Here is a 26,447-nt window from a genome sequence, read left to right as displayed (position 1 = left end):
TTTTTAGAATGGGAATGACACTAGAACAAGTGACTAAACAATCAATCTTAGGAGCATCCAAAGGATAATAAAATAATTATTTAAAAAACAAAATAAATAAAAAAGCCAATGCAAATTTGCCAAGAATAAATTACATTAAACCAGACAAACTTCCTTTCTTCGCAGGATAAATGGCTTACTTTTTATGGGGAAACATTAAGCATGATACCCTTTGACTTCTGTAAAGTCTTTGACTTATTTTCTCAGAAGCAAAGGAAAGGGAGCTAAAATCTGCTGAAAAGCTGTGGTTAAAAAGTACTCTTCAAAGGTCTGCCTGGAAAGAGATCTGAAATAAGGTGTCTGTCTCAGGAGAACTGCACTTAATAGGAATCTGCTGAAAGGAGACGTCAACTCCAGAGGCCTGGTAGAAGAGCTGTGTCCTTTTAGCATGTAAGGTATAAAAAGAAGCATCCCATGACGAAGCCTAAATCTCTTCATTGCACCTATGGCCAGGGACAGGGATAGCAGTACATGAAGATGAGCCCCACAGTCACATTCCTCTAAGTCTAGGCTCTGGCATACACTTTGCGGTGAGCACAAATTGAAATTCCAGCTTATAACCTTCACAGCTGCTTGACGAATGAGAACAAATAGCAAAAAACTTCCCAGTTTGAATAGCTTAATGTGAGGCTGTTTAAGTGATACAACACTCTGGACATTGCCTTCTCTCACAACCAAGACAGTGAGAAAGACTCAGGGCAGACAGCAATACCTGGTCCCATAACTGCAAGTTCCCGTGTGTGAATAACCTAGTTATTTGTTACCAGAAATAACCTCTTCAGTCTGCTCACCACAGTTGGCTGTAGCACAAAGACAAAGGCACCTCTATCCTGAAATGATTTATGGTTGTGAGAGGTGTACCCTGGACAATGAGATGACTTCATGCCCTGTGCATCAAGAATGCTCTGTGATCACTTCTGCAGGAGCTGTCGTTGTCCAGCTTTCCAAAGTTGCCTGCTACTGATGGTGAAGTAATAACCCAAAACAGTGGCACACACAAAACTGAAACATGAAGAATGGTGTTTTGGCAGGGAAGTGAGGAATAGCTGTCAGGGAATAAGGTAATATTTAAGTCTAGACCACACATAACCAGCAGTCAGGGAGTGTCACTGCTTAAACTTCCCCTCTCTGGCTAAATGAGGATGACCCCACTTCTACCTCCAACACCTAGAAAATCACTTGAGACGTGCCACAGAATAACTCATTGCTCCAGAAAGGCAGAATGATTTCTTTACTGTTGTTATTTAAGGGGAAAACCTTGCAATTAATTTTGTTCTTCAGTGCAAGCTTCTCTGATGTAAGTCTCCCCTTTGCTTAGACTTGCAGGAAACCCTGGTACAGACTCATTATGAATGGAGGTTTTTATGGGCTTCAGGATATCTTTTTTAAATACCAGTGAATAAGTTTTCAACATGTGTCTCCAGGTGTTAGAACTGTGTTTACAGGCAGTCTCATGCTGCTAAAAGACTATCTCATCCTGGAAAATCCCTGCAGGTATTAACAAGCTTTCTTCCTCCTTTTTAACCAGCAACAGAAATAATAAAAAAACAGAAGATAAATTTAGACCAGACACCCAGATTTAAAGTTATAGCACATTCAGGAATGTCCAAAGTCTATCATGCATTTCTCAGTTCATATTTCATGTCTTTCTTGAAGGAATGGTTTCAAGGTTTAACGCAATCCAAACACATTATAATCCCAATGATTCGATGCTTGCCACTTTATCAGAACTGTTTTGTTGAAAACAGTAAGCAAACTTTTTCTTTCTGGCTGCAAAGACTTGTTCTGCTGACTCAGTGCAATTCTACCCAATACTCATTTTTCTGGACTCTTGGTGTCACCAGCTAGAAAAAAACAGCTTAGACATTTGTAGTTAAACCTGCTGGCAAATGCTTTTTTCTCCCACCCCTCGCAGTAAAGCTGTATTGTTGCTTTGTAAAGGTCTGCAACTGTAAGTTTTGCATGATTGTGCTGAGGAGAGCAATCCATCTTGATCCAGATTCCACTCTACAGCTCTCAAAGCCAGTTACCCAAGCTAGCAGCCTGAGATATCCAGCAAACAAAAAGTGGATGCATGCACTGGGAGAGAAGAACGATTCTGTTAAAGAGAAAATCTTCAGCGACAAGAGGCCTGAGGATCATTGAAGATATGAGGAGAAATTGTGCTTCAAAACTATGAAAAGAAAATCAATATATAGTGTGTCTGAAGTAACATATAACAAAGCCTTGAAAAAGATCTAAGCAATCAGATCAGCCATAGTGGCCTCTGTCAGGGTTTTCTGCCCTTAATCAGAGCAGTTTCAGAAGCAGTCCCTCTAGGATAGGTTCATTTACTGATCTCTAAGGGTAGTTTTATTTCTTCTTTCAATTGGTCAAAATTATATCACTTCTCTCCACTTCTGATGACTGACAACATGACTCTTTACAGAAAAAAGATGGTCGTAACTTAGTAAAAGAAGGCCATGTCCATATCAGATAATCAGAGATTCTTGAAGTAACATTTTCAGAACAGAATTCAATTACCTGTTTTTAGTTTGATTATGAGTATGCAACCCAATTTTTCTGCATGTGACAACTGCCATACAAAACTACACTACTACGCCCATACCTGTGAATTTTAAGAAATGAGAAACAAGCAGTTCTTTTTTTTAAAGGGATTATAAATGGAAATTACAAGATCTGAACCAGGAAATTCATGCTTAGACGAGTTCCACTCTCACTGAAACAAAGGGGTGGGAGACTTGAAGAAGACTGGAAGAGCAAACTCTTAGAGCTTTTTAAATTGTGTCACTTCTAGGCAATATCTCTAAATTAATAAACCAGTTTATTAATTTTGCAGGTACTGGAGAAGGTTTGAGATACATGACCTCCTGGATCTATAATATAATGACGAAAGTCATTAGAGTCCTGAAGGTAGCCCAGTTGCATTTGTCCCAGTGGCTAGGCTCAAGTTCTTGCACTAGAAAGTGCTTGACAACCTTTCTCCAACTGGCAAGTGGTACACAGTGGCTGATCATTTTGAACTTTCCTGATTTCAGCACTTTCCTTCACCTCTCACCCTCTCCCAGTGAGCAATGATAATTTTAGATGCCTCTGTGTGATGTGGAATAATCACACATAGCAGATCCTTTAAAAGAGTAAAACACAGGCATTCACAGTAGTTAAAAAAAGATGTATAAAATCCAAATGTCAAGGAAAATTAATTCTTTTGTAGCCTGCTTCAGTGAGGCAAACTTTATGCTGCTTTGCATCTTAAAACACAAGTTCCCTTTAAAGTCTGCTGTGTTTCCTCTAATGACGTAAAAAAAGTTCAGTGCACATTCTGGGACCTTTCTACTATGCCTCGGATGAGCTTAAACATATCCAGCTGCTCTTTATTAGTTTACTTCAGGGGATCTTTCACAGCTGGCTTAAGCCAGATTTACATATGTTTGGCTGAATATGCATGAATTCAGGACTCCAGAGAAGTTGTTGTAGCCTGTAAAGTGAATCTCTCATCTTCACAGTTCCCATTTCACTGCATGGAGCTCCTCTGATGGCGCAGAACAAATGCTTTTTTTTTTTTCCCCTGCTGTGGGCATTATGTATTCTGGGCAGCCCAGTGCCTTTCTGGAAGCAGTTTTTATGAACAGTGTCAAGGAAAGAGAAGCTGTCACTGAGAAATCTGTGGCTTTCCCCCTCCTTTTTTACAGCCTGTTCTGAACTATGGCCTTTCTGCACAACAGGGAAAAGTGAAGTTCACTGAATGTCAACATAAGCAGCGCTGCTTAGCAGACTGAAGCTCAAAGCAGCCTTATGGAAGAACTGGGGTTAAATTTCAAACACTGCATATGACCTAAAAGCAAAAATTTTTTCCTCATCAGCTCTGATCTTCTCTAAAGACACAAAAATGGAAATACTAGTTTTGAGCTACTAATGCGACTGAACACATCACAGCTGAACTAACAAAGGAGCCATCCATTAAACATCCAAGGCTTTTAAAGAATAAGACTGTACCCTATATATCCTATTTACTGAGCTCCCTGGAAATTACTATTAAACTGCTGAACAGCTACATGATCAAGCTAACAATGTTTACTCATACACATAACTATAATGCTTAGGAACAATCCTTCTGCCCACAGCTGGGTTGCTGCTGCTCATTAGGAATATGGCTGGACTCCACAGAAGGTCTCTTACACATAAGAAGGATGAAGCCTCTTCTGTGATTAAAATGCCAGCACTGTATATTTTGTGACAGAAAGCAAACACTGGATTAACTCTTCATTTCTCTGACACTCATGAACACTGCAGGGGTAGTCAAAAGACCTGCTCCCTGTGATCAGTAAAGTCAAGACTGCTGCTTCTAGAAGTATTTGAAGGGCTGGTGCTGTAGATAAAAGGTAGCTTATACATGCCTGCTGTTAGGTTTATCATTTCCCTCTGTATTGCTGTCTCATAGCCTCATCTGCCTTTGAATACACTAAGTAACTGAGGAACTGCGATAAGTTTGAAACACTGGCCATAACAATCAGCAAGACTAATTTTACCACTAGTTGTTTTTTTGGTATCTCTCTACTCTTCCAATATAAATATCAGAAGCCTTCTTTCCTCTCAATTACATTAATTTGAATCCACAGCATCTCCAGTGAAGCAAGCACAGTTACTCCAGCCACATCCTGAGTTAAAAGCATTTCCCTGATGGACTTCTTGTCCTGGTGCTGCTATCATCTCTCTCACTTCATTTTCTGCATCTCCAGTGGTGGCTTCTTTCATGCATTTTTTCTTTCTGTTGAATTTGTAGTTCTCTGCATTTTTTAAGCTATTTTTTTTTAACCACCTGCCCATCTTGCAGGCACTTTGATGCCATAACTTCATTGATGTGTCCTGTCTGTGTATCTTTTTTTGTGTACTCAGTGCTTACTACAGCCTGCCTGCTTCCCTGAACAAGATGACTGTAGACAAGAGGGAATGGCTTAAGCTGAAAGAGGGGAGATTTAGACTAGATATAAGGAAGAAGTTCTTCCCTGTGAGGGTGCTGAGGCCCTGGCACAGGTTGCCCAGAGAAGCTGTGGCTGCCCCATCCCTGGCAGTGTTCAAGACCAAGTTGGGCGGGGCTTGGAGCAACCTGGTCTAGTGGGAGGTGTCCCTGCCCATGGCAGGGGGTTGGAACTGGATGAGCTTTAAGGTCCCTTCCGACCCAAACCATTCTGTGATTAATCTCAGAGGACACATTTTAGCAAGCTGTGGCCAGTAGCACTCTAACCACAGAGCACTGTGGGCAAACGTGTCTTCTCCAACATACATTCTAAGCCCATCCAGATATCCTTGACTGTCCAGTGGCAGGCCAGGCAGACATACCTGTGTATTTGCTTTACCACACACCTCACAAACAGCAGTGTTTCTGCAATACCACTCCCCAGTCTTTCCCTCAGTTCTGGTACTGGATCGAATCTCCATTTCCTAGATTTACGGTAATGTTTGTTCAGTTTCTGCTCATGCTCTTCCTTTAAGCCAGTATTTTCCACTGCTGCATTCAAACCAGGCAACTTACACAGCTAGTTAATCAACATGAAGGTAGGTGCTATAACAAGGCTTTTTCATATCTGCAGACTAGCTCTCAAGGTATGTTTATGGATCTGCAAATACACAAACTTCCATGTGAGCGGTTAAAGCCTCATTTTTTTTCCTAGCATTCTGGACCCTAACAAATTTTATCACAGTATCTTTTCTCTCAGTGATATGCATTTATTCTCCCTCCCCCTTTCTAAACACAGTGTAGCTGAGACCAAACCTTTCAGGGAAGCACAGCTTATGTTATCAAATTGTCTTGCCATGAGCAAATAGAGATAAACTGTATTGTCTTTCCAGGTCTTGATGCTGCGTATATGAAAGTAGCTGCTGATTTCATATTCGTAATTCAGTCCCATGAGTGAGAACTGCACACTTCGATATACAAATCCCCCTGGGTATGGGAAATTAATAGGTCTTACTGTATGAGTGCCTGAGGGTAGCTTGGCCATAGCTTGTCCATATTTAGACAGACATATGAAGTGCTGCAGGACTGTAAGACCTCTTTAAAACACTGAATAGAGACTAGTGTATTTTGTAGAGATAAAGCTGCAAAAAAAAAAACCGGTGCTCTTTATGTTCTTCATTATGAGCCACGATTGCCCAAATCTCTGGGCAGGCTCTGTGGCGAATGCAAGAGGTTCAGTGGGGAGAGCATGCAGGAGAAGGGACAGAGGGCACTCTTGCTCCGTGCCCTCCTTTAAGAGCCTTTGACTGGGACTCACTCAGCAACAAATACACATGGAGAATTGTTGAACTGTTTGGTGGAAGCTGGTGGCAGGAATGAAATTTCTCCAGTGGTGATCACTGGGTCAAGCTACTAAAACATGCACCACATGACAAGATCACTTCTGTTGGCTTCTTTAAAAACAAGCACTGCTCGATGTTTACTCAGTATTATGGATTCTGTCTCACTCACCCTGCTCGCCTGCAAACAGGAACTCAGTAAGAATTTCTCACTTGAAGAATAAGGACACACCTGGAAAATATGTGCTTCTCAACAGACTTTTGGAACTATTTTAATGCAGGCTTCAGTGTGCGACTCTTCAGCAGGTGTTTCTGTGCATTCTTAAATTACCTGTGCTGGTAGTGTTTGTGTTTAGCAACCGCAGATCTTTTAGGCTCTCCAAAAAACTCTGTTTCTTTCTACAGGAACATGATAGTGAATAACAGTAGCTTTGTAGTGCTTTAAAAATGTGCCTGCTTCTCTCCCCAGCTCTTTTTTTTTAACAGCTGTTCTTTTATTTTCTATCATAATTGTGGGTAAGATGGGATGGAACATGCACAAGATGGCATATTATTGACAGCACGCAGCTGGTGTTATTTTCCAATTAAAAAAATCCTTGTTGGGCATATGAAAGAACTGTCTAGTTTATACCCAGTTTTGACAATGCTATCAAGCTGTACCTTCATCTGAGATTTTATTTCACAAAAGATAGCAATCTTTGGTTGCTGGTGGGAGAACTACAGCTTTATATCCAGGGCTAACCACTATAGTAGATGTGGGAGGTTGGAACTGGTCTGGAGGCTATCACTAGGACTCACTATTTCAGAGTATTACAGATATTCTTCCCACCCAGTGCAAAGCTGGTGATGAATGTACTGTTTGCCATTTCCAAATTTTTGCTGTATTGTACAGTTGTGCCAGAAATGCCTCTTAATTATTCTTGAGCAACTTCTCTATAAATTGCCCTAAGCTCTTCTAATGCCAGTGGAGCTGTTAAAATCTACTTCAGCAGGGACTGTGACTTACTCTGATCTGCTGGGGCAGAGACAGCTGTCAGACTATCAGCTGGTTGTTAAAGTGCTTATCAGTCACAGCTCTGATGCTCAGTGTACACTGTGCTGCTGTGTATTTAGTTGCCTAATTGTGACAAGTCTCTTCTGGATATGAGGGACTGAGATTTTTCAAAAGCTTACAGCATGGCCAATAAAACTCATTTTTTCCCTTACAGGGATGTCAGAATGCACATTTTTGATGTAAAGGTAAATTTGCACTATCTGCTTCAAAACTTCTCAATAAAATGCCCTTAAGAATCTTTTCTTTTCATAACATGAGAATAACAACATATTTTTCCCAACCCTTTTTCTCAGCTACTGACACAAAAATGTTAGAACACACAATTAAAATAATCTAGCAAAAGTCACAGCAAAAGTAACTGGATACCAGAGATTACAGTCTCACTAAATGACTCTCAAAGAGCTCGAAGCAGCACATGCCTAAACACCTGACTAAAGTAAGGATATTCACAGGAACAACTAGTTTCCAAACACAATGACATTGGTCATCTGTATTTAATGTTCAATAAAATTAACATTGCAAAATCTACATTATGCCCTCTCCAGGTTCTTCTTTTAATTAACTTCATGCTGTTAATAAGTAAGCACCAGCCCATCCTGACATAAAGAACTGAGCTTGCCTTTTTTTTACAGTCTTAAAGAAAATCAAGAAAAAGGGAAAGAGTCAGACAGTGTCCTTCCTACATACTAAATGGGATGTTGACCCCATTCACTAAAAGGTTACCTGTATGAGAAGAATGTAGGTGGTATTTTGAGCAGAGGAATGTAGTTAACAGTTCACAGTCCACAGATCATATTAAAAGTGCTCTGAACCAGGACTGTTAATGTTTAGGTTGTTGTAAAACTACTACAGGACATCTTACCTATTAATTAATACAGTTATTGAAACTAGGAACATCCTGTATGAGATAAATTAATTATTCAAGTATCTTTAACAGCATATTGACATTTTAATTGCATACTGGCAGTAACACCAAAAGGTGCTGTAAGTGTCTTTCAGCTAGTATATTGTCTGCTCTCAAATCCCTTCAAATTTTAAAGCAATTTCAGACATTTCTTATTTAAAGGGCTAGGTTGCCCTCCCAATTCAGCATCTTTGCATGGCACAACATCTCACTATACTCAATATAAATGGCACAAAAATCAAACTGAGTGTTACTTAACATCCTGTCCACCAATTATGCTTTGCTATTTTCAGATAGAGTAGTGACCCTGTAGGGCCAGCACACCCTACAGCAAATTCCCAGCTCTTGATAAATAAGTCAGTGCCACAAGGGTCAAATAAGAGCATGAGGCAGTCTGTGCTGTCCTCACCGGGTGACTGCGGATGAATGCAGCTGGGGTTCTAGTCCATCACACAACAGCTCTAATGCCCTGAACCTTGAGCAGCTGCCTTGACAAATTAGACATGGCCTTTTTTATTGAGAAAGCAGATCAAGGTCCCAGGGCAATGATAGCTTTTCCCTGTTTTAGTAAGACAAGCTTCTATTGCTCATTGCAGCCTGGAAATTGATAGCCTGACTTTAAATCTACGCAGACAGACAGTTACAAGTCAAGGATACCTGCTGTTTCCTGCAGCCACGTTTACATCTTATGAGCTCTATTTTAAACTTCACCCTTCTTTTATTTGTAGGATCCAGTAACTTGGGAGCAGAAAAGGTCTGCTGATAGTTTTCCTAACCAGGGGTTGCACATTGACACAGCCTCTTCTATTACAAATGATGTCTTTTTTCAGCTACTAAGTAGAAAATGGCTCTTGGTTCCAAATTCACTATTCATATTTTCACTTTTAGATAGTTAAACCTGAAATCTGTACTGTCAGTGAAATGTAGAAATATTCTGATTTCTAAAAATTTTAAGATAGTGCCAGTGCTGAAGTATACGCATTTCTTCATCTGTGGCACTGGCAGTTGGTGTGTTTTGGAATATACTCTTTCCATTACTTTGATTTCCCTATACTTGTCTATGTTTTGCAGTGAAAACTGTTCCTATCCTTATACTTTCAGAAGGTTACTGTAAAAAAAACATGGTTAAGTTAGCTTGGGCTTTTTTTTACGTAAGGTTTGAAAGGAAGACTTAGTCACAGAAAAGACGCACTAAATCACGCCCTGTATTCTTTTACAATCCCCATGTTTGATTAAAATTGCCTTAAGAATTTGGTCCTGCCTGGAGACTTAGCTTCTGTAATTTTTTCTGCCTTATCTTCTCTCTGTCTCTTTGCTCTTATTCTCATAGAAACTCAGAAAAACACAATGAAAGCGAGTTTGAAGAAAGTCTATTGTCAGAAAAATCCTTCCAGCACTCTTTCATCAATTTTATATACAATATCCATTTTATTAATTAGCATCTAGTTTTCACTGCCACTGTTTGAACTTGAGGATGCATTCTGAGATGATTAGCTGTCTCTAGCCCTGGAAGTAGACAGCTCGTACATGCAAGACAGAACAGAGGAAGGATCAGTGTCATTCCTCTGGACAAGTCTTGTGTGTTCCCTTAATCCTACTGCACAGCCCTCTGGTGCATGTCATGGGATACCAGGAACTCCAGCATGGGGGGGTCATTCATCTGGCATGTTTGCTAATAATTAGCCTCTTATGGTGACACTGGTATCTGGCCATTAAAAACTCTGCTGAGAAATTTGGTCCCATTTAACTGATAACATGGCTTTCTGGTATTTATCTGATACGGAGCTAAAGTGGTGCTCCACAACATGTATGCCGTGATTAGTCTCTGAGACATTCAGTTCCTGGACAAGTTGCTCATTAGAGCCATTCCAGACAAATACATGGTTGATTGGTTGTTTTTTTTAAAAAGGATTTTTTTTTTTTTTTTTAGTATTTCACCCTAGCAGCTAGTATATGTGACAAACACCTCTGCAAAACAGGGATGTCTACATTAAGCTGATGCTAATTTACGTAAGAACATTATTGAAAAAAAATAATCTACAGGGCTTTGTTTGACAGACTCATCCAGCCAACCTCTGTTAAAATCCTAATGGGAAAAGTAGGTTTTAATCTACATGTGAGTCTAGGATATCAGAGAGGGACTCTTCATCAGGGACTGCAGCAATAGGACAAGGGGCAGTGTGTTCAAACTTAAACAAGGGAAGTTCAGGTTAGATATAAGAAAGAGGTTCATGACTGAGGGTGGTGAGGCACTGGAACAGGTTCCCCAAAGAAGTGGTAAATGCTCCATTACTGGCAGTATTCAAGGCCAGGCTGGAAAGAGCCTTGAGTGACATGGTGTAGAGTGAGGGGTTCCTGCCCATGGCAGGAGAGTTGGAACTTGATGATCTTAAGGTCCTTTCCAACCCAAACCATTCTGTGATTCTATGATATCGTCTTGTGTAGGTGAAATTCCTTTGTGAAAAACTACAGCTTCAAGTAATCACACCTCATGCTTCATTTCTCAGTCACATGCTTACAGAATCATAAACAGAATAAGGGCAAATCCCCTACTCCCTTTCCCACAGCACTCTTCTATTAGACTGTGGGCAAGAGACATCTTTGCAAATGCACTTCCTGGTGTAAAATTCAGCCCTCCCAAGCTGAACACCAGTTGTTTATGCAAAAAAAGACTCCAAAGCTTTGCTTTGACACAGTTTTTTTTCACTTATTTCATGTCTACTTGTAAAGTATCTTGTTAAATCAGCACTTACCACTTTTTATCATAACTGTACCTGAAGTTTCATATAAATCTGTCTCACTGCAGCAAAATCTGCCTGAACATTTGCAGTCTCTCCAGAGATAAGCATTGGCAGCGCTTGGCAAATCTTCCAAGTAGCAATACTCACAGTAAAATTTAGTTAACAGAGGCTTGTGTACAATATGAAACATCTGCTGGAGTCAGGTTTTGAAATGAACATCCTTTGGGCTCTCCAAGAGCACAGCCCTCCCCAAACCGAGAAGTTGAATATTACTACTTATGTCTAATTCTGTACTGTAGGGCTGCAATTATTATTAATAACAATATAGATTCTACAATCTGTAATAGGTGCTATCAGACTCTTGTATCTACAGGAGCATTCTTGACAACCATATACATGAGCAACTCAACTCTGTATCCACCACATCCAGATTCTAATCAGCTTTTTAATTTTGTTACATAGATGTTGACAAAAGGATTGTTAAGGAAAGGAGGTACCACCTCATAATCTTCACTTAATGAGTGTTGAGATAACTAAGAATACAAACATTAAGCCTGCTAACAGCAATGCTACACTTTGGTCTTTCAGTGCCCAGCTCAGCCATGTGCACCTGAATGCTCTAGAGAAGAAGGTGTAACAGAACCACAAAAGTGAATTTACAACCAATTTATCAAAACTGTGATTAAAAGGTGGGCTCTGGGCATTCAGGGAGCAAGTGAGAAAACTAAACAGTAGGCTGCATTTGTGCTAATGAACCCTGGACTTGAAAAGCATGAGGCATTTCTCAAGGAAGCCTGGCAAGGACAGGAGGCAGCAGAGAAGGGCAGCAGGGTAATGAGGGGCAAGGCCAGCTTCTCCTGAAGAAAATCACTTTGTTTTCTTCCTGCAGGCCTTTTGACAAGTGGTACATGTCTAATCCCCCCTTCGTTAGTATTTTGACTACAGAGAGACACAGCGCTATGGCACTACTGGGGTGTAGAGGGTAAAGCCTTGGAGCGCTCCACAGAAGGAGCTTCATGACTGCGGAGGGAGGGAGACCAAGTACAATGGCAGCAGGGGGGAAGGTTAGACAGCAAGGAAAACTGTTTCAACAAAGGTGAGAAACACACAATTAAATTAACACTAAAACACAGCAAGAAAGCAAACAAAATGTAAACATACTCTAGAACTTTTTTTGTTGTTGTTGGTTTTTTCTTACTTTTTTTTTCTGGGGAGGAAAGAGGAAGAGAAGAGGAAAGAGGGGTGCAGTTTGCCCAATCAGAGCCAATATTTTTGTTGTTGTTCTGCAATATAAGGGCAGAATCCTTAATGGCTAAAATGAAAATGCCAGTGGGATGGCAACCCATAGTTCCCACTATATGGATTGCACTACACATTTTCATCTTGGCAAGAAATGTGATGTAGATCAGAAACAACAATCCCAGAGTATATTTAGCTACTAAAGCTGTGGCACACAAATGTCACATTCCCATGAGTCAACCCTTTTAAAGAACCCCCTCTTCACGCCCCCACAGATATTCCCCAAGATGCCTGCACTGAATTAAAAGTGAAGCATATGGATGGATGTGACATCATCAAAGCACCCATGCTACAGAAAAGAAAGCAGCAAGTGGATTCTGTACAATTAGTACAGATCTGTAAGACTCTGTTTGTGAGCACAGAAAAAGAAAGAAAACACTGTCCAAAGGATTAGACACAACCAAAGAAGAACAACACAAAGTACCTTGCAAAACAAAGAGAAAATGTTAAAAAAAAAGTATTTTTTTTCTTTGTGAATGTGTGAAAGTAAAAAAAATCACAGCAAAAGTGAAAACAAAATCTTTATAAAAGGATAGTATGCATAACATTTTCTGATTTATTTTTGTGCAAGAACTCTTTCCGTTGCCCTTTTAAAACAACAAAAAAACAGTAATTTTGGAGCCAGCTGGCTCTGACTGGGCAAGGCAAGGAGTAGCAACACACAAGTGGATGGTAATGATAAACAACCATGCGGTCACCTCTGCCGCCATTGTTTTGATTCCGTGTAGACTGCTTCCAGCTTTGTTAATATTCATAATTAGGCACCAAAGAATGCATGATATTTAAATGACCCTGTCAAGTGCTAATAAGGCCCTTTGGTAACCATCACTCCCTGGGGAGGGAACTATTGAATGTAAGCTTCATCAGCCAGTGAGCTGAAGTGAAAATGATTAGAATCCAACAGCTATACATTTATTAATATTTTCAATGCACACTTTTCTGAAAGCTTCTATTGGCATACGAGATGCTTTTAAGAGCTAGCTTTCCATCTATTAAGCATTGCTTCACGAAAGATTTGTGAAGTAGGGACCCACACATAACAAATAGTGCCATTAAAATGCATGCATCTCTGCATTCCTCTGGGTACATAAAGGGCCAGATCTTTCACTGTCTGTGTTTCTGATGTCACTCCCCTGTCTCCCTTTTCTTCTCCTTTCCTTTCCTTTCCTTTCCTTTCCTTTCCTTTCCTTTCCTTTCCTTTCCTTTCCTTTCCTTTCCTTTCCTTTCCTTTCCTTTCCTTTCCTTTCCTTTCCTTTCCTTTCCTTTCCTTTCCTTTCCTTTCCTTTCCCTTTCCCTTTCCCTTTCCCTTTCCCTTTCCCTTTCTCCTTTCCTTTCCTTTTTTCCTTTCCATCCCTTCCTTTCCTTTCCTTTTTCCTTTCCTTTCTCCTTTCCTTTTTCCTTTCCTTTTTCCCTTCCCTTTTCCTTTCCTTTTTCCCTTCCCTTCCCTTCCCTTCCCTTTCCCTTTCCCTTTCCCTTTCTTTAAATCTGCTTAATGAGATCCCCTCCTCTCAGGGTAGAGGAAAGAAGATACCACTTACTTTCAAAAGAGGGAACAACAGACTTTCTAAGAAATGTCCTCTCACCTCAAGCATTTTTGAATACCGGTGTTACTATCAGACTGGACAGAAAAATAAAATAGCTGTATTTTTCTGGCTGTCAGCATTATCACTGATTTATTGCTGAGAAGAAAAGGGACTGCTAGGTAAATCACATGCCATCTTTAGAAGAGCATGCAGGTTTATCTGCCTTCCCTCCTCTATATATCTGATACCTCAGAATCACTTTTTCTAAATAGCCCTTCTACTGCTGGAGAGCAAAGTATAAGGAATTAAAAAAATGAGGACAATATCTCAAACTGACCTTAAGTAGGAATATGAATCTGAGCTTTCACCTTCAGCACTCTCAATCACTTGCACCCTAAGTTATGAGTTTGAATTTGAGTTTGGCAGCTGTCTGAAGATTTTCCTTTGCTGAGTCCCAGCAGCTCACCCGCCTGCAGGGTGTAGAGAGGTTCTGTGTTTAACCCACATGTAAGCCTGTCGGGTTCTAGAAATTCACCTTTTTTGCTTTAGATTTACTTTTAATCCCCCCAGATGTCTACAGGATCAAGCTCTGACAAAAATTGTTCAAACAGGGGCCACTTCTAAAACCTAGCTGAAGGAAGAAAAGCAAATGGCAGTTTTCCTCTTTTTTTATAGGAAAAGATAATTGCTGAGAGGTAGGAGACAAATCTGCATCCTCTGCTTGAGGGAATTCAAATCTTCATATTCCATTTCCTGTCAATCAAGCCTAAAAGCCAAGGCTACTAGATTAATGTTTGCTATGGCATCTTCAGAAATTTTACTGCATCTCCTGCCTAATTTGACTGGCTGCCTCAGCTGGAAGAGAGCTTCACACTCTGTCTCTGCTGGGCCAGACAGGTAATGCCCATTGCCTTCATGGGTAGGAACCATGAAGGTTCTTCGAGGTCAACCCTAGGGAATTCAGTGAGAAATCCAAGATGTCCCAGGACTGTGGGAGGCACTGTGTATCTGGAGCTGTTGTGAATAGCAGGCACTGAGTTCACAGTCTGGGTTCAAACTGCTGCCAGCTGTTCATGCAGCTCTGCTGGAAACTGTTCTGTGATGTTAACAGGCTCATCACTCCCTGCTCAAAGTCTCCATGGTCAATGCAGAGAATTCAAGATTCACTGGGTCAGATGGAGGGGAAGGAATGAGAGTTAGTAACCTACCAGCCTGGGCAGACAAGGCAGAGCAGCAGGTCTGGCATGCCAGTAGCTTCTCTAGGAACAGCTGAGGCTTTTGTCTAATGAGTTTTTCATGTAAAATGCATGAACAATAGAGACCAGAATCCACATTTCAATTAATATTTTAAGTGTTTTATATCAAGTATTCATAGCAGAAAGGACTGAAGCTCATGTATGTTCTTGCCCCTGGTGACTGCCCTAACCACTCAGCAAGTGAGTTTTGCTCATTCCCATCCTTCTTCAGGCCCACTGAGTACTTAATTAGTCCATACAGAGTGAAATATCTTCAACAGGGAAAGAGATTGAAATAAACTACCTAAGAACACCCTGGAGAAGAGTAACAAGGACTCAGATCTCTCTAGGCAGTGGAGCTACTTGAACCTAAGTCCCCTATTTACAAAGGAACAATTTTAACTTCTTTTGAGACACAGATTAAAAGCAGATGGGATAACTATGGAGGGCCAAGATGGAATGAGGAGGAAACACCATCCTCACACAGGAGAAAAACTTCTTCTCTAAGCAAGTCCAAGTGGCAAGTTTTGGCAATTCTCTGCCTAATTCTGTGTATGTATAGCAAAGGTGATTGGAGGCCAGAGGACAGGGCTGTCACTTGTACTAGACCCAAGGGTTCTTCAGCACAGGGTTGAACAGTGTGAAGTGACACCTAACTCCAACCTTTTGATACTTTAAAAATGCAACACAGAATCTCTCTCCACCAGCAGTCACCTCAGCTAATGACGACCTCAGCCCCTGCTCTCAAAGGTATTTGATGCTCAAGTCTCACTGGGAGCAGGACTTAGGGCTAGTGTCTGGGACTACTGTCAGTTTTACTTCAATGGTTAAACTAGAGCAGACTTTCAGTATCTCTTATATGTTATTGAGAGGTGGAAGTGATGTAAAATCAGCCAAGATCTGCTGTGCTGCCCTGGGGATTCAGACAAAAAGGCAGTATAAAAACGGACCCTTAAGATCAATGGGAAGCTATAGATCTTCCTCTGCCAGAGAACAGGGCAGATCAAGTTTAAAGAGAGCTAAATCCCCACTGTTTCCCTCTTTCCTGTACACATGCAAAACACACTCTGCAACGGCATACACTTCTGTTTGTTTTGTGTGGTTTCCTCAGGCAGTGAATTATCTAGGACTGGGACAGAAATTGGCTGTTTAGTTTCAGGCTTTACAATAAGCTTTTAATTATAGCACAGGAGTTTCATTACATGTTACTCCGAGCCAGCTGGAAGCAGTTACACTTTAGTCCTCCCCCCACAATGCTCCTCACCACAGGACGTAATTTCCAAGGCCTTACCCTTCTTGTCTTGATGATTATGGGATGAAACTGCCACATATGGATCTGTATTTTCAGATGAACCAAGCGGATCCTTCCAATCCAGCATGCGTCCCCTAGCATCATAACCCTGTCGAGCGTGAGAGTCGGAAGTGGTGGTGCTTGGGACTAGGGAACTGGAGTGTCCTGTTTACATTATAAATACAGGTAGGGAAGACAAGTCTCATTAGTCACTTACCATGCTATCTTCCCACACTCAGGAACGCACATACTGCTTTCTTTTGGTGATGGGTGAACTTCTTGTCTTAGGCTGAGCAGTGTTTCCAAAGTCCTTCAAAGCATGGCCTCAAGGAAATGGAATGTGAACCTTCCAGATCAGGGTGTTAAAAGGCGTGTGCACACCTTCAGCTGCCACTGAGCTGGAGGTTATGTTCTTTTATTCAACAGAGTTATATGCATGTGAAAGAGGGTGAGCACACTTCATCTGAGTCAAGCATCCTCCATCTAGATTTATACACACCTGACTGATGCTGAAATGTCAGCCCATGTGTCTAGTACTGGCTTAGCTAAAAAGCAATTTTAAAACCAATCTGAAATGGAATAACTTCTAATATGGCTGAAACAGAAGGGGAATGCCAGAAAGGCTATAAAATGGTGACAGCAGTGGCTCTCTGTCCCATGCTCCCAGAGGAATGAAGGACTGCCAGGCTGCAGCACTGCCCTCTGGATAGGAGATGTGCAGGGCCCAGCAGCCACTTGCACCTGTGTGCACCCTTGCTATTGGTTCTGTCTGAGCTCACAGAACCAACTGGCTCTGAGACAAGCATGAAGCCAAACATCATTACTCCTCAGAGAGATAGTGAAGATAACGTTTGACTAAATGGACCTCCCCAGAACCTGCGACTCCATCGGCTCCTGGACAGAGGTCTTGCATGCCTTTTTTCCATTACAGCTACTCTAGACATTGTTACTGTTGTCCTGAATAAGGCTGAGAAGTTCCTTGCCTATCAAATACATCCCAACAAACAGCACATTCATAGGACATGCCCTGAGGGAAACACCACACAGTTTTACCAGTGATTTGGCTGGGGTAGAGCTGTGTCTGTAGGCTCGCATGTCTTTCGCTGCTGGATCCTAATAAGTATGTCAGCACCCAAAATATTTGGATTGCATGGAGTCTGCCGTCTCTGAAAGATGGCTCCAACCTGGACTTCCCAGTGGCTTGGGCTGCTCTGTTGCTATTGTGATGGGGACACCAAAACTCCATTCATACCACAACATTTTGACCTCAAAACCACGCATGTCTCTGAAAGTTCCCTTCTGGCACATGTTTCCAAATGAATTATTTTCAGTGAGACTCAAGGAGTTCTGGGCCTAGTTAATTTGATGTGTAGTAATTTCCCTTTCCTACCTTCCTGAAAGACACCATCGGAAGAGGTTTCTGAAACATGCTCAAACACAAACTAAGAGAAGTGGATTATTCACAGGACAGAATGGCAGATAACGCTTAACTCTTCGGATAACACCGGACAGACTGACAGCAGCCCTCCTTTCTCCTGCCTCCTTTTTAACAGCCCATCAAATTTATTTTCCTTCCTTCGATGTGACTCCTTGGAGAGGAGTCCAATCACCAGGCTACACATTGCGAGGCAGTGACTCTCTCCTGCATCCTTCTCTTGACATCGTTTCACTGCTCAGAAAAATAACTTGAGACTCACTGGGGCGGAGGTAGAGCAACACAAGGAGCCCAAATTTAAAGCCTCACAGAGAAGGCACAGAGCTGGGCAGTTGGAGACTGTGCTTCTGTAGTTTATTTTAAACAGTCACTGGATAAGCACAAAGCTTTTGGATGCTTCATCTCAAAAAGGCTGCTTTGAACGGCTTCTAAAGCCATCCAGACCCAGCTCTCAGATGCACAAGAGAGAGCTGATGAACCCAGTTTCTCTCCCTCAGTCAAAAATCTAAATGTTGGCCACCAATGCTGCCACGCCTTACAGGCATCCATGTGCTTTGTTTTATCCATCCCTTTCACTACCTTCATGGGGCTGAACTACTGGCAAAGTCAGCAAAAATGCTGCAACTTCTGTTAAGATGGTGCTGTGATTTAAATAAGTACTGCTGAATATTAATGATCTTACAGGAAGAAAATGTCTGCTCGTCTGTATATTTTTGAGGAGCCCTTTTAATTTACTGCAAACAAATATATATATAGCAGCACTTTGGACAGTGTTTTGCATAGAACATAGACAAAACTAACTCCTGTAACTGGTATACTTAGCAGAAAAAAATGGTCAAATTCACAGTGTTCTCACCATGAAGCCAACCTTTGGCTACTACAGCTAATCATTAACACAATTCAGCTCTGGACCTCAGGCTGAAGGCATATGCTGACAAGGGCACTGGATTAATTTTTACCTCTCATGATAGGTACTGTGATTTTTCCCAGCCACCTTTCTTTAACACAACAAATTAGAGGCTGTATTTTGTTGAAGAGCTTTTAATGTTACTCAAATAGAGAACAGAAGCCAAACATTATCCACTTCTAAAAGGTTTTGATAAGCCACAGCATGGCTGGGAGCACTGGTAACACACATGTAGATGGGCGATACACTCTGATCCAAACGGGCTGCCTGCTCTGCAGCAGTCCTGCAGCAGGGCTGCTTATTTCCAAAAGGACAGGTAGAGGTACAGCAACTGAAAAGATGTGCCCTCTTGAAGCAAGAATACGCTGGAGCATGAAAGCGTTCAACTCTGCACCATTTTACGCTTGTCAACTCCTGTGCTCATCCCCAAGAAATAAGAGAAATAACTGGACAGAGAACAGGCCAGAAAATGGAAATCATGATATTTCTATGTCTTCTATTCCCTGAGGACTAAACCACAGTGTCAGCATTCATGGGGTTCGCCAAGTTAATACCCCATTCAGCAACCACAATTATGTGTACGATATTGGTCAGCCTGCAAAAAGTGCTGCATGCAACATAAGAAAACAATTAGTTGTAGCTTGATAAGGAGGCAAAAGAGAAGAAAATCTTGCCAAGTAGCAATCATATTTTATGCCTGTGTTTGATATGCATTTATATACTCATATATATCTTTGCCCAGACACTTGCACTTTAGGTGTGCTTAAAGGCGACATTCTAAAGAAAAGCCATAAGTATGGTTAAAGAAAAACATTCCTTAATACAGTAATTTAGAGGAAATATATGCCAAAGGGATACATTTTCTGGGGGAAAAAAAAAAAAAGAAAAAGATTTCCTGAACCATATGCTGCAAATACACAGAAAACTTCTTTGTAATGGAAAGCTAAGGCTTTGTGAAGATACTGATGTGTACCAGATGGTCGTTAGGTAGAGAAGAGTTTCACCCAAACAAGAAATCAGTCTATTCACTCTGTTACTAAGGTGTTAGTCTAGTACACACTGAGAAACAACCTTCCACACCTAACCAAGACAACGTTTCTTCCACCTGACTTTGGGGAAACAAAGCAGGAGTAGATTAGACCTTAACAGCCTGTCCCACTTGTGTTTGAGCTGTATTTTGCAAACGCTTACTACTGGACAGTGGCTGTTCCTGTAAGTGGAATCACTGTGTCCTGTAAGTGCCCTTACAGCCAATACTGCTGGATGAACTTCACCTCTGAGCATAGTGGCACCACATATGCATGAGGTAGTTAAGTTTCTCTTATAAACAGAGAAAAGACTGAAGTGGCAGGCAATGCAGTCCTGGCCCTTTCACACACAGTCATTATTAAACCTTTACAATGTGTTGTATAGCTTGCAACATGTAGTGAGCCTTTTTTTCCCATTATACCATTTTTACCTGTGTAAATAAGCTTTCCTGCAATTTAAAGAGAGTTTAAAATTTTGAGGTGTGCCGAGGACCTCTGTTAATATTGGTTAATACCTAAACATCTAAGAAACAATTCTGCCTCTGTTTTAAAACAAACCACCTGAAAACCTGCAGAGACAGTACTTTTCAAACTTACATGTTTAAAGCAAACATGTAAAAATCAAAACATACACTCTTAAAAAAAAAAAAAAAGCCCAACTGGCTTACGTGCTTCCATTATTTGGAAAAACTTTTCAAGTAACAGAAGGAGAGGAAAAGCATTTAGTGTCTACAGGCATGGATAATGATTCAGAAGGGCTGCACTTTGTAACTATAGCTCATTCTGAAGTGTACTTGTAAAATATAAGCAGGTTTTTTTCAGGTTTAAAACAAAGACAGGTATTCAATACATATTTGATAGTTGCTCTAATATGTGCAAGTCATTAGGATCTCAGAGGTTAAGATGTCTGCACACTATCCTATTAACAGCTATAGCTGACAATTAGAAGGAAAGGCTAAATCAATACTACAGAGGGAGAAAGAACTATGTCTAGGGGGTAAAATAAGGGCCCAATTCACTAAGGATTGATGTTTCCAAAGGTAATTGAAGCTGCTTGAAATTTTGCAGAAGAATCTAGCCTAATCTCCTTGTTTAAATATGTGGTTCTTGCATCATTTCTCTCTGATGTTCTTCAGCCAGACCTTCAGCCTGCTATCTTCTCCTTGGGTTTCAAAAGGGATGCACTTGAGCAGTCACCTGTGTGGACTTTACTTGTTTACAACCCATCACATGAGACTGCCCCAGAAAAGGGAGCCCACCTGCCAAATTCAGGAGGAGGCTGATGACAAGAATACAAAGATTAAGGGCTTGGTTCTCCTTTCATTCATAGTGCCACAGATGGGGAGTAAGCCTGTTGAAGTGAATTGATTTACAGTGGAGTAAATCAAGGGAATCAGGCCTTATGATGTCTTTTGCAACTGGTGTTTCAAATGCCTTTAGATACATTTAGTCTACTGGGTCCAAAAGCACCCTGAGCATTCACTTGTTACTATTCTGGTATATCCCAGCATGCTGCAGTTTAATCTATTAAGAAATACAATTTGCTTATGCATTTAACTGTACTCAATAAAAATGCACCACTGATAAAATTTTCATTTTCTCAAGAAAAAGATTCAGAGCAGTCACTACAGTTACCAAACATGAGCATGTTTACTGAGACTGGTTTACTACCTCATGCTGTAATTTTATACACTCCTTATGTGGAAGATCAATAGAGGTGACTAGCACATTTCCTTTCATATTTTGCCGTGGTAGGTGAAAAAAATAACTGCAGTAATATCAGAATGGGTATTTTCACTAAACCCATAAAAGGAAGAGCTGACTTGTCTAAAGAGCTGACTTGTCTAAAGACCACTTTATCAGGACGTACCTGAGAGGGGTCAGTGAAGTCATCTGTGAAAGACAGGGCGTAAGTGGGAACCAATGCTAATGTTGGGTCTGCATTTCTCCACTGCATCTGCCAGTAGGGTCCTGCTCAAAGAGCTGGGTTAATTCCTGGAGTCTGTCTTGCCTGGACAGTAAAATGGACTCCCTTCTTACTTGTACTCCCAGCTTTTTTCACTCTGCTGCTCACTTGAATAACTTTTCAGGTTTCCTGGTCATATTAAAATATCAGCTTTTGCTAAAGTCCCTACTAATATGGTAGCTGATGGGATCAACAGCCCCAGCCCCACAGATGTAACTGTTCAGCCTACAAACGTGCTTAGAAGCAGGAAATCTAGAACATTTCTGGTAGCACATCAGCACTACGCAATGGCCATATTCTTTATCTTTACATTCAGCAGTACAAATTTAATTATTACTATTCTTTAATTACTGTTTTGTGCATTGGAAATACAATTTTCAAATGAAAGAAAGTACAAGCTGTATATGCAGATGAAACCATGAGTCTTCCACACGTTATTCAACTTGTCTTTGATCTCGTACATTTCCTTCAATGGTTTTCATTATCATACTTTCAAACAAGTTTCACCTGCACATTTTCCATTTCCTGGTAATAAAGAATATGGCGAATTTGATTTTATTTTTAAAATGCTGAACAGCATTACTGTGCCTCCAGTCATTTATATTCTGCTGTACTGAGCTGTCATTGGTTCTGGTTTGTACCTACATGTTTTGCAGGCACAAGATGAAAGTCTCTATTAAATGGTCATAGTAACTGCACGCTAACCTACCTCTTGCTACATTGAGCCAAACATATGGTGGATCTGCCCTACCGCTGGTGAACTACTAGTTTTTTGCAGCCTGCAAACAACTTCACAAGCAAGCTCCCATTCCACATGGCAATTCTCTGTTGACTTCACTGGGAGCTATACCACATATCCTCTTAGCTTGTGAGTACTTCTCTGTGTGCAGGATGTATATGAAGACAAATTACTGCAATATAGGTCTAGGTTTGAATTTAAAGTGATTATTTATTTTGCAATAATTCCTCATGAAGACATTTATTCTGTATTCCAAGTACTAGAGTAATCCACTTCCAAATATATAGAACAAAGTAGTGGAAAGCACTATGAGCACAGATTAACAGCTGCCTCATGGGAAACTGCTACTCTAGTCCTGCAGAAATGCTCTTCTTCAGCTCAGGTAATTTAATTTGCTATGTGAAACCCCTTTTTTTTTTTTTTTTTTTTTTTTTTTTACAGATCAGATACTGCGAGCTTGGGTAACAGAAATGACTCACCCTAGCAGGGCCCTGCAGAAGTCAAGGCATAACCCAGTCTCAGCTCACATGGTTAACAGGTTAATTTTCCTTCTGAGAGATCTTTCTGTAACCCAGGGACAGTTCTGCCCCTTTCCCTGAGGTATCTCTGACTGTCTGCTGCAGCAGTCATGACACCAGCCTCATGACAAAACATGAGTGGGAAGTTGCTATCTTGTTTTTCCTGGTAAATAGGTAGGATGCATCATTGTACCCAAGTGTTCCTTTCTCTGTGCGTTCAGATGAAGCATGCTCCTGATGTCTGCTCATATCCCATTAAAACACGCCAAATCTTACTTCAATTCAAGGGAGATAGTTTTGAGGGAAGACAAGAAAAGACAGATTGAAAATCAAGAGGTATGACTCAATCCTAGTTGTGATTAGTGAATCAGGCCCTCACATCAAGACAAAACAAGTACTATAGGGCAACGACTATTTGAGTACAGAAGCTACTAGCTAAGACAAGGATCAGGAGGAATTTTTAAAAACACCCATAAACTGACCATACACTGTGTCGTAAGACATTTCATGATCAGGTGAAGCTGTTGAGATGTCTATGAACAAAATAAATTGGGAAGAAACATTAAGCAAAACAAAAATATGAAAATACTTAAGATTTTAGTAAAAAGTGATTCCTCCAAAATGGATTTGCTGTCAGTAAATAATGAAACTAAGAACTTCCTTACCATTCAGGGCTACGAAGGAATCTGAAAGACAAATAACAGGGGAAAAATCATTATTTTTCTCTCTTTTTTATTTTTTACTCTTTTGCTGCTAGCAATCTTCTATTCTACAACTGATACTTATGTGATTAGTACCCTAATGACCCAGGCAAAACTAATATTCAGATATACCTGAAAACATTGTCTGTCTCTGAAAGTGTTCATGGCCAGCCTTGTGCAAGGGAAACCAACTAGGAAGGCCAATGTCCTCCCTGCCATGGCTTTCTTTGTAAGATCAAGTCTTTACCTAACATGAGGCAATACAAGTGATGCAGCCAGCAGTGGGAGTCAGTGAGGACGAAACTCAAATGACCCAAGACCACACGAAGTAGTAAGATCAGCTGGGTTATCAGGGAATTAAATCAATGCCTTTGCAGTGTCAAGGTTCAATGCATCATTCAGGGATAAAGAGGGATTTAAGCAGGGTATAGGCTTTGATCTCTCTGCACAGAAACAGACGTTTCACCATGAGCAAAATGTGCTGTTTCTGAACAATTTGCTACCTCTATTTTATATTTAACTGATATTAGGTACCCTTCACTTTTGTCTAACCTATTTGCCCAAGGAGAGCAGAACAGTCTGAAAGGGCAAAGTTGCATCAACTGGGAATTGACCTGATTTGGTGCTAACAACACTAACAGGGAGAACAGGAGGGACTATGTGTACATCTCCTTCAAAAAACTTTGAGACAGCCTACATAACCCTGTCTTAGGGCAGAGGAATGCGTAGCTGAGAAGAAGGGAGGGCATGCAGAGGCTGAATCCTTGTACTCCCCCAAGCACAGTGACCACAGTAGTAAGTGGCTCTTGAACAAGGATGCACAAGGCATGAGAAGGCTCTTTCTCCAGAGCAGCTGGCCAGCACTGTATCCCAAGGCACATTCTAGCCCTTCATTATTTTGTTCTGTATTCCAAAAAGTAATGACTCTCTCACTGTACATTACTTCCTCACCTTCAGCAGTTTTATTGCATGTACAGGCATCAGTGCAAACTGCACTGAAAAGAATTCTTGATTTTGTAAGGTTTATAAACAATATTCAGGGCTCAGAATTACACTTGGCAAGAACATTCGGAACAAGAGCTGCCCTGAACATAGACGTTGGTATTCCTGAAGGTTGAGAAACTAGCATGTAAGGTTTCTTTGCATGCAGTGCAATCTGTACACTTTTAAGCACCTCAGTGAAAAATGTAAATGGTTAAAGACTGTGTTTAAGGTTCCAACTCAAGCTGTCAGTACCTAAGGTTTACCATTAATATTTCTTAGGCAGGGTCAGTACTGACTGGCTCTTAATACTGCTATGTTGTCCAGCCTGTATGTAAAATCCACTAAGGTTCACAAAGTAAGTAGCTGCCACTTCTTGATCTGGATCCAAAGCTGAAGATATATTTCAGGCTCTCCCTGTCCTTCATGGGAATGTAGTAAAAGTCACATTCTACATGAAGAAACCAAGCCGCTTCTTGTGCAGCTACATAAACAACCCAACTATGATGGGTAACAAAGACAATGAACATCCAATTCATTATGTCATTGCTACAATCAATATCCTCTAGAACTGAGGTTTTCTCACAACTAACTGCTTTGAAGTCTGGTGTTTGCATAAATCACACCAACTGAGCAATTTTCCTTATAAACATTTAAACAACCATTCCTCTTCTGAACCTGTACCATTAGCTGTCATTGCTGTCCCTGTTGTGGCTTACATATTGCTACCAAAGAACGTCCAACAGGTAATGGTGATTTGAGGCATTCAGAAGAACTCTGTGACACATGGTAAATAGAGGGTAGAAGATTTGCTTACTTTGGCAGTCACCCAGTCCATCTGTATTGCCATGTTCTATGTCCTGTTCAAATGCCAGTCTAAATAATAGGAAAATACAAAACAGTATGAATAACAACAATCGTAGGCATGACCAGAAAGAAATTATCAAATGTTCAACTGAAATAAAGCCCTGCCATAAAACTGGCCATTCCTTTGGAACCTTCACAAAAAGGCTGAAAAATTGCTACACAGAGCTATTTATCATTGCTTAATGATTTCTTGGCTTCTGATAATGCTTCTTCTTTACATTATTACTTTTTAAAAATCCACTGTATGCCTTGTTGTCAAAGAAGGTGAACAGATTCAAACCTTTTAAACTCTTAACTCTATCATAAATTATACTATCAGGAGCAATTATGATACTACCTTCACTTGTCCATATAGTAGACAAGGTGCACTAATACTTGATGTGAGAAGGAAGGTCACCCATTGGGTAGGTAGTGCCCTGGGGAAAGACGACCTGTGTTTGAACAGTCACTTAGGTACTGCGCTGGATGAGGATGCAAGGCGTAAGTACCAGTCCACTGATGGCATTCCACTGAACTCAAGGGTCTTTTCTGAAAAAACACTCACAGGCTATTCTAGCTGGCATACCCAATTTACACTGCTAACCTCTGCCTGTGATTTTGGGTAACTAGTCAAGCTGTTCTTTCAACTTCCTGTACAATTAAAGATGAGTGACAAGAGCCTTGGAAAACGTCCAAAACAAGCCCTTGTCTGCATTAGTTAGGATCCTGCCCTTGAGGCATAATCATCCTTGCAGACACCTCATTCCCAACTCCGTATTCTTAAAATTCCTGCTCAAGTGTCACCTACTTCAGGAGGGCACCTAACATCTCTGCCAACTGTTGGCTAGTTTACAAGTTCCCTAGACATCTTCTCTGCTGAGCTGGATCCCCTTCCTAAATGTTATGCACTGGATGGAGAGCGACCTGCCTTGCTCACCTCTGG

General features: G+C 40.8%; 1 protein-coding gene across 6 annotated transcripts in view; it reads right to left on the bottom strand.

The window, feature by feature from the left end:
• SEMA6A (semaphorin 6A) overlaps positions 1-26,447 on the bottom strand; it is a 114,934-nt gene that overhangs the window by 9,586 nt on the left and 78,901 nt on the right. For 2 of the 6 annotated variants that reach the window (XM_061468701.1, XM_061468702.1), the window contains exons 16-19: positions 25,476-25,534; positions 23,642-23,662; positions 23,459-23,509; positions 16,384-16,548 (exon numbers count right to left, since the gene is read on the bottom strand). In XM_061468701.1, the coding sequence (XP_061324685.1) occupies positions 16,384-16,548; positions 23,459-23,509; positions 23,642-23,662; positions 25,476-25,534 (296 nt within the window). The remainder of the gene's footprint in view (positions 1-16,383; positions 16,549-23,458; positions 23,510-23,641; positions 23,663-25,475; positions 25,535-26,447) is intronic. The other 4 variants (XM_061468704.1, XM_061468705.1, XM_061468706.1 and 1 more) reach the window with 4 other exon arrangements.

The sequence above is a fragment of the Pezoporus flaviventris genome, unplaced genomic scaffold (genome assembly GCF_033815535.1).
Source record: "Pezoporus flaviventris isolate CSIRO_AGI_PZ_B2104156 unplaced genomic scaffold, CSIRO_AGI_Pfla_v1 ptg000050l, whole genome shotgun sequence".
In the NCBI taxonomy this organism is placed as follows: Eukaryota; Metazoa; Chordata; class Aves; order Psittaciformes; family Psittacidae; genus Pezoporus; species Pezoporus flaviventris.
This window is presented reverse-complemented; position numbering and strand designations above follow the sequence as displayed.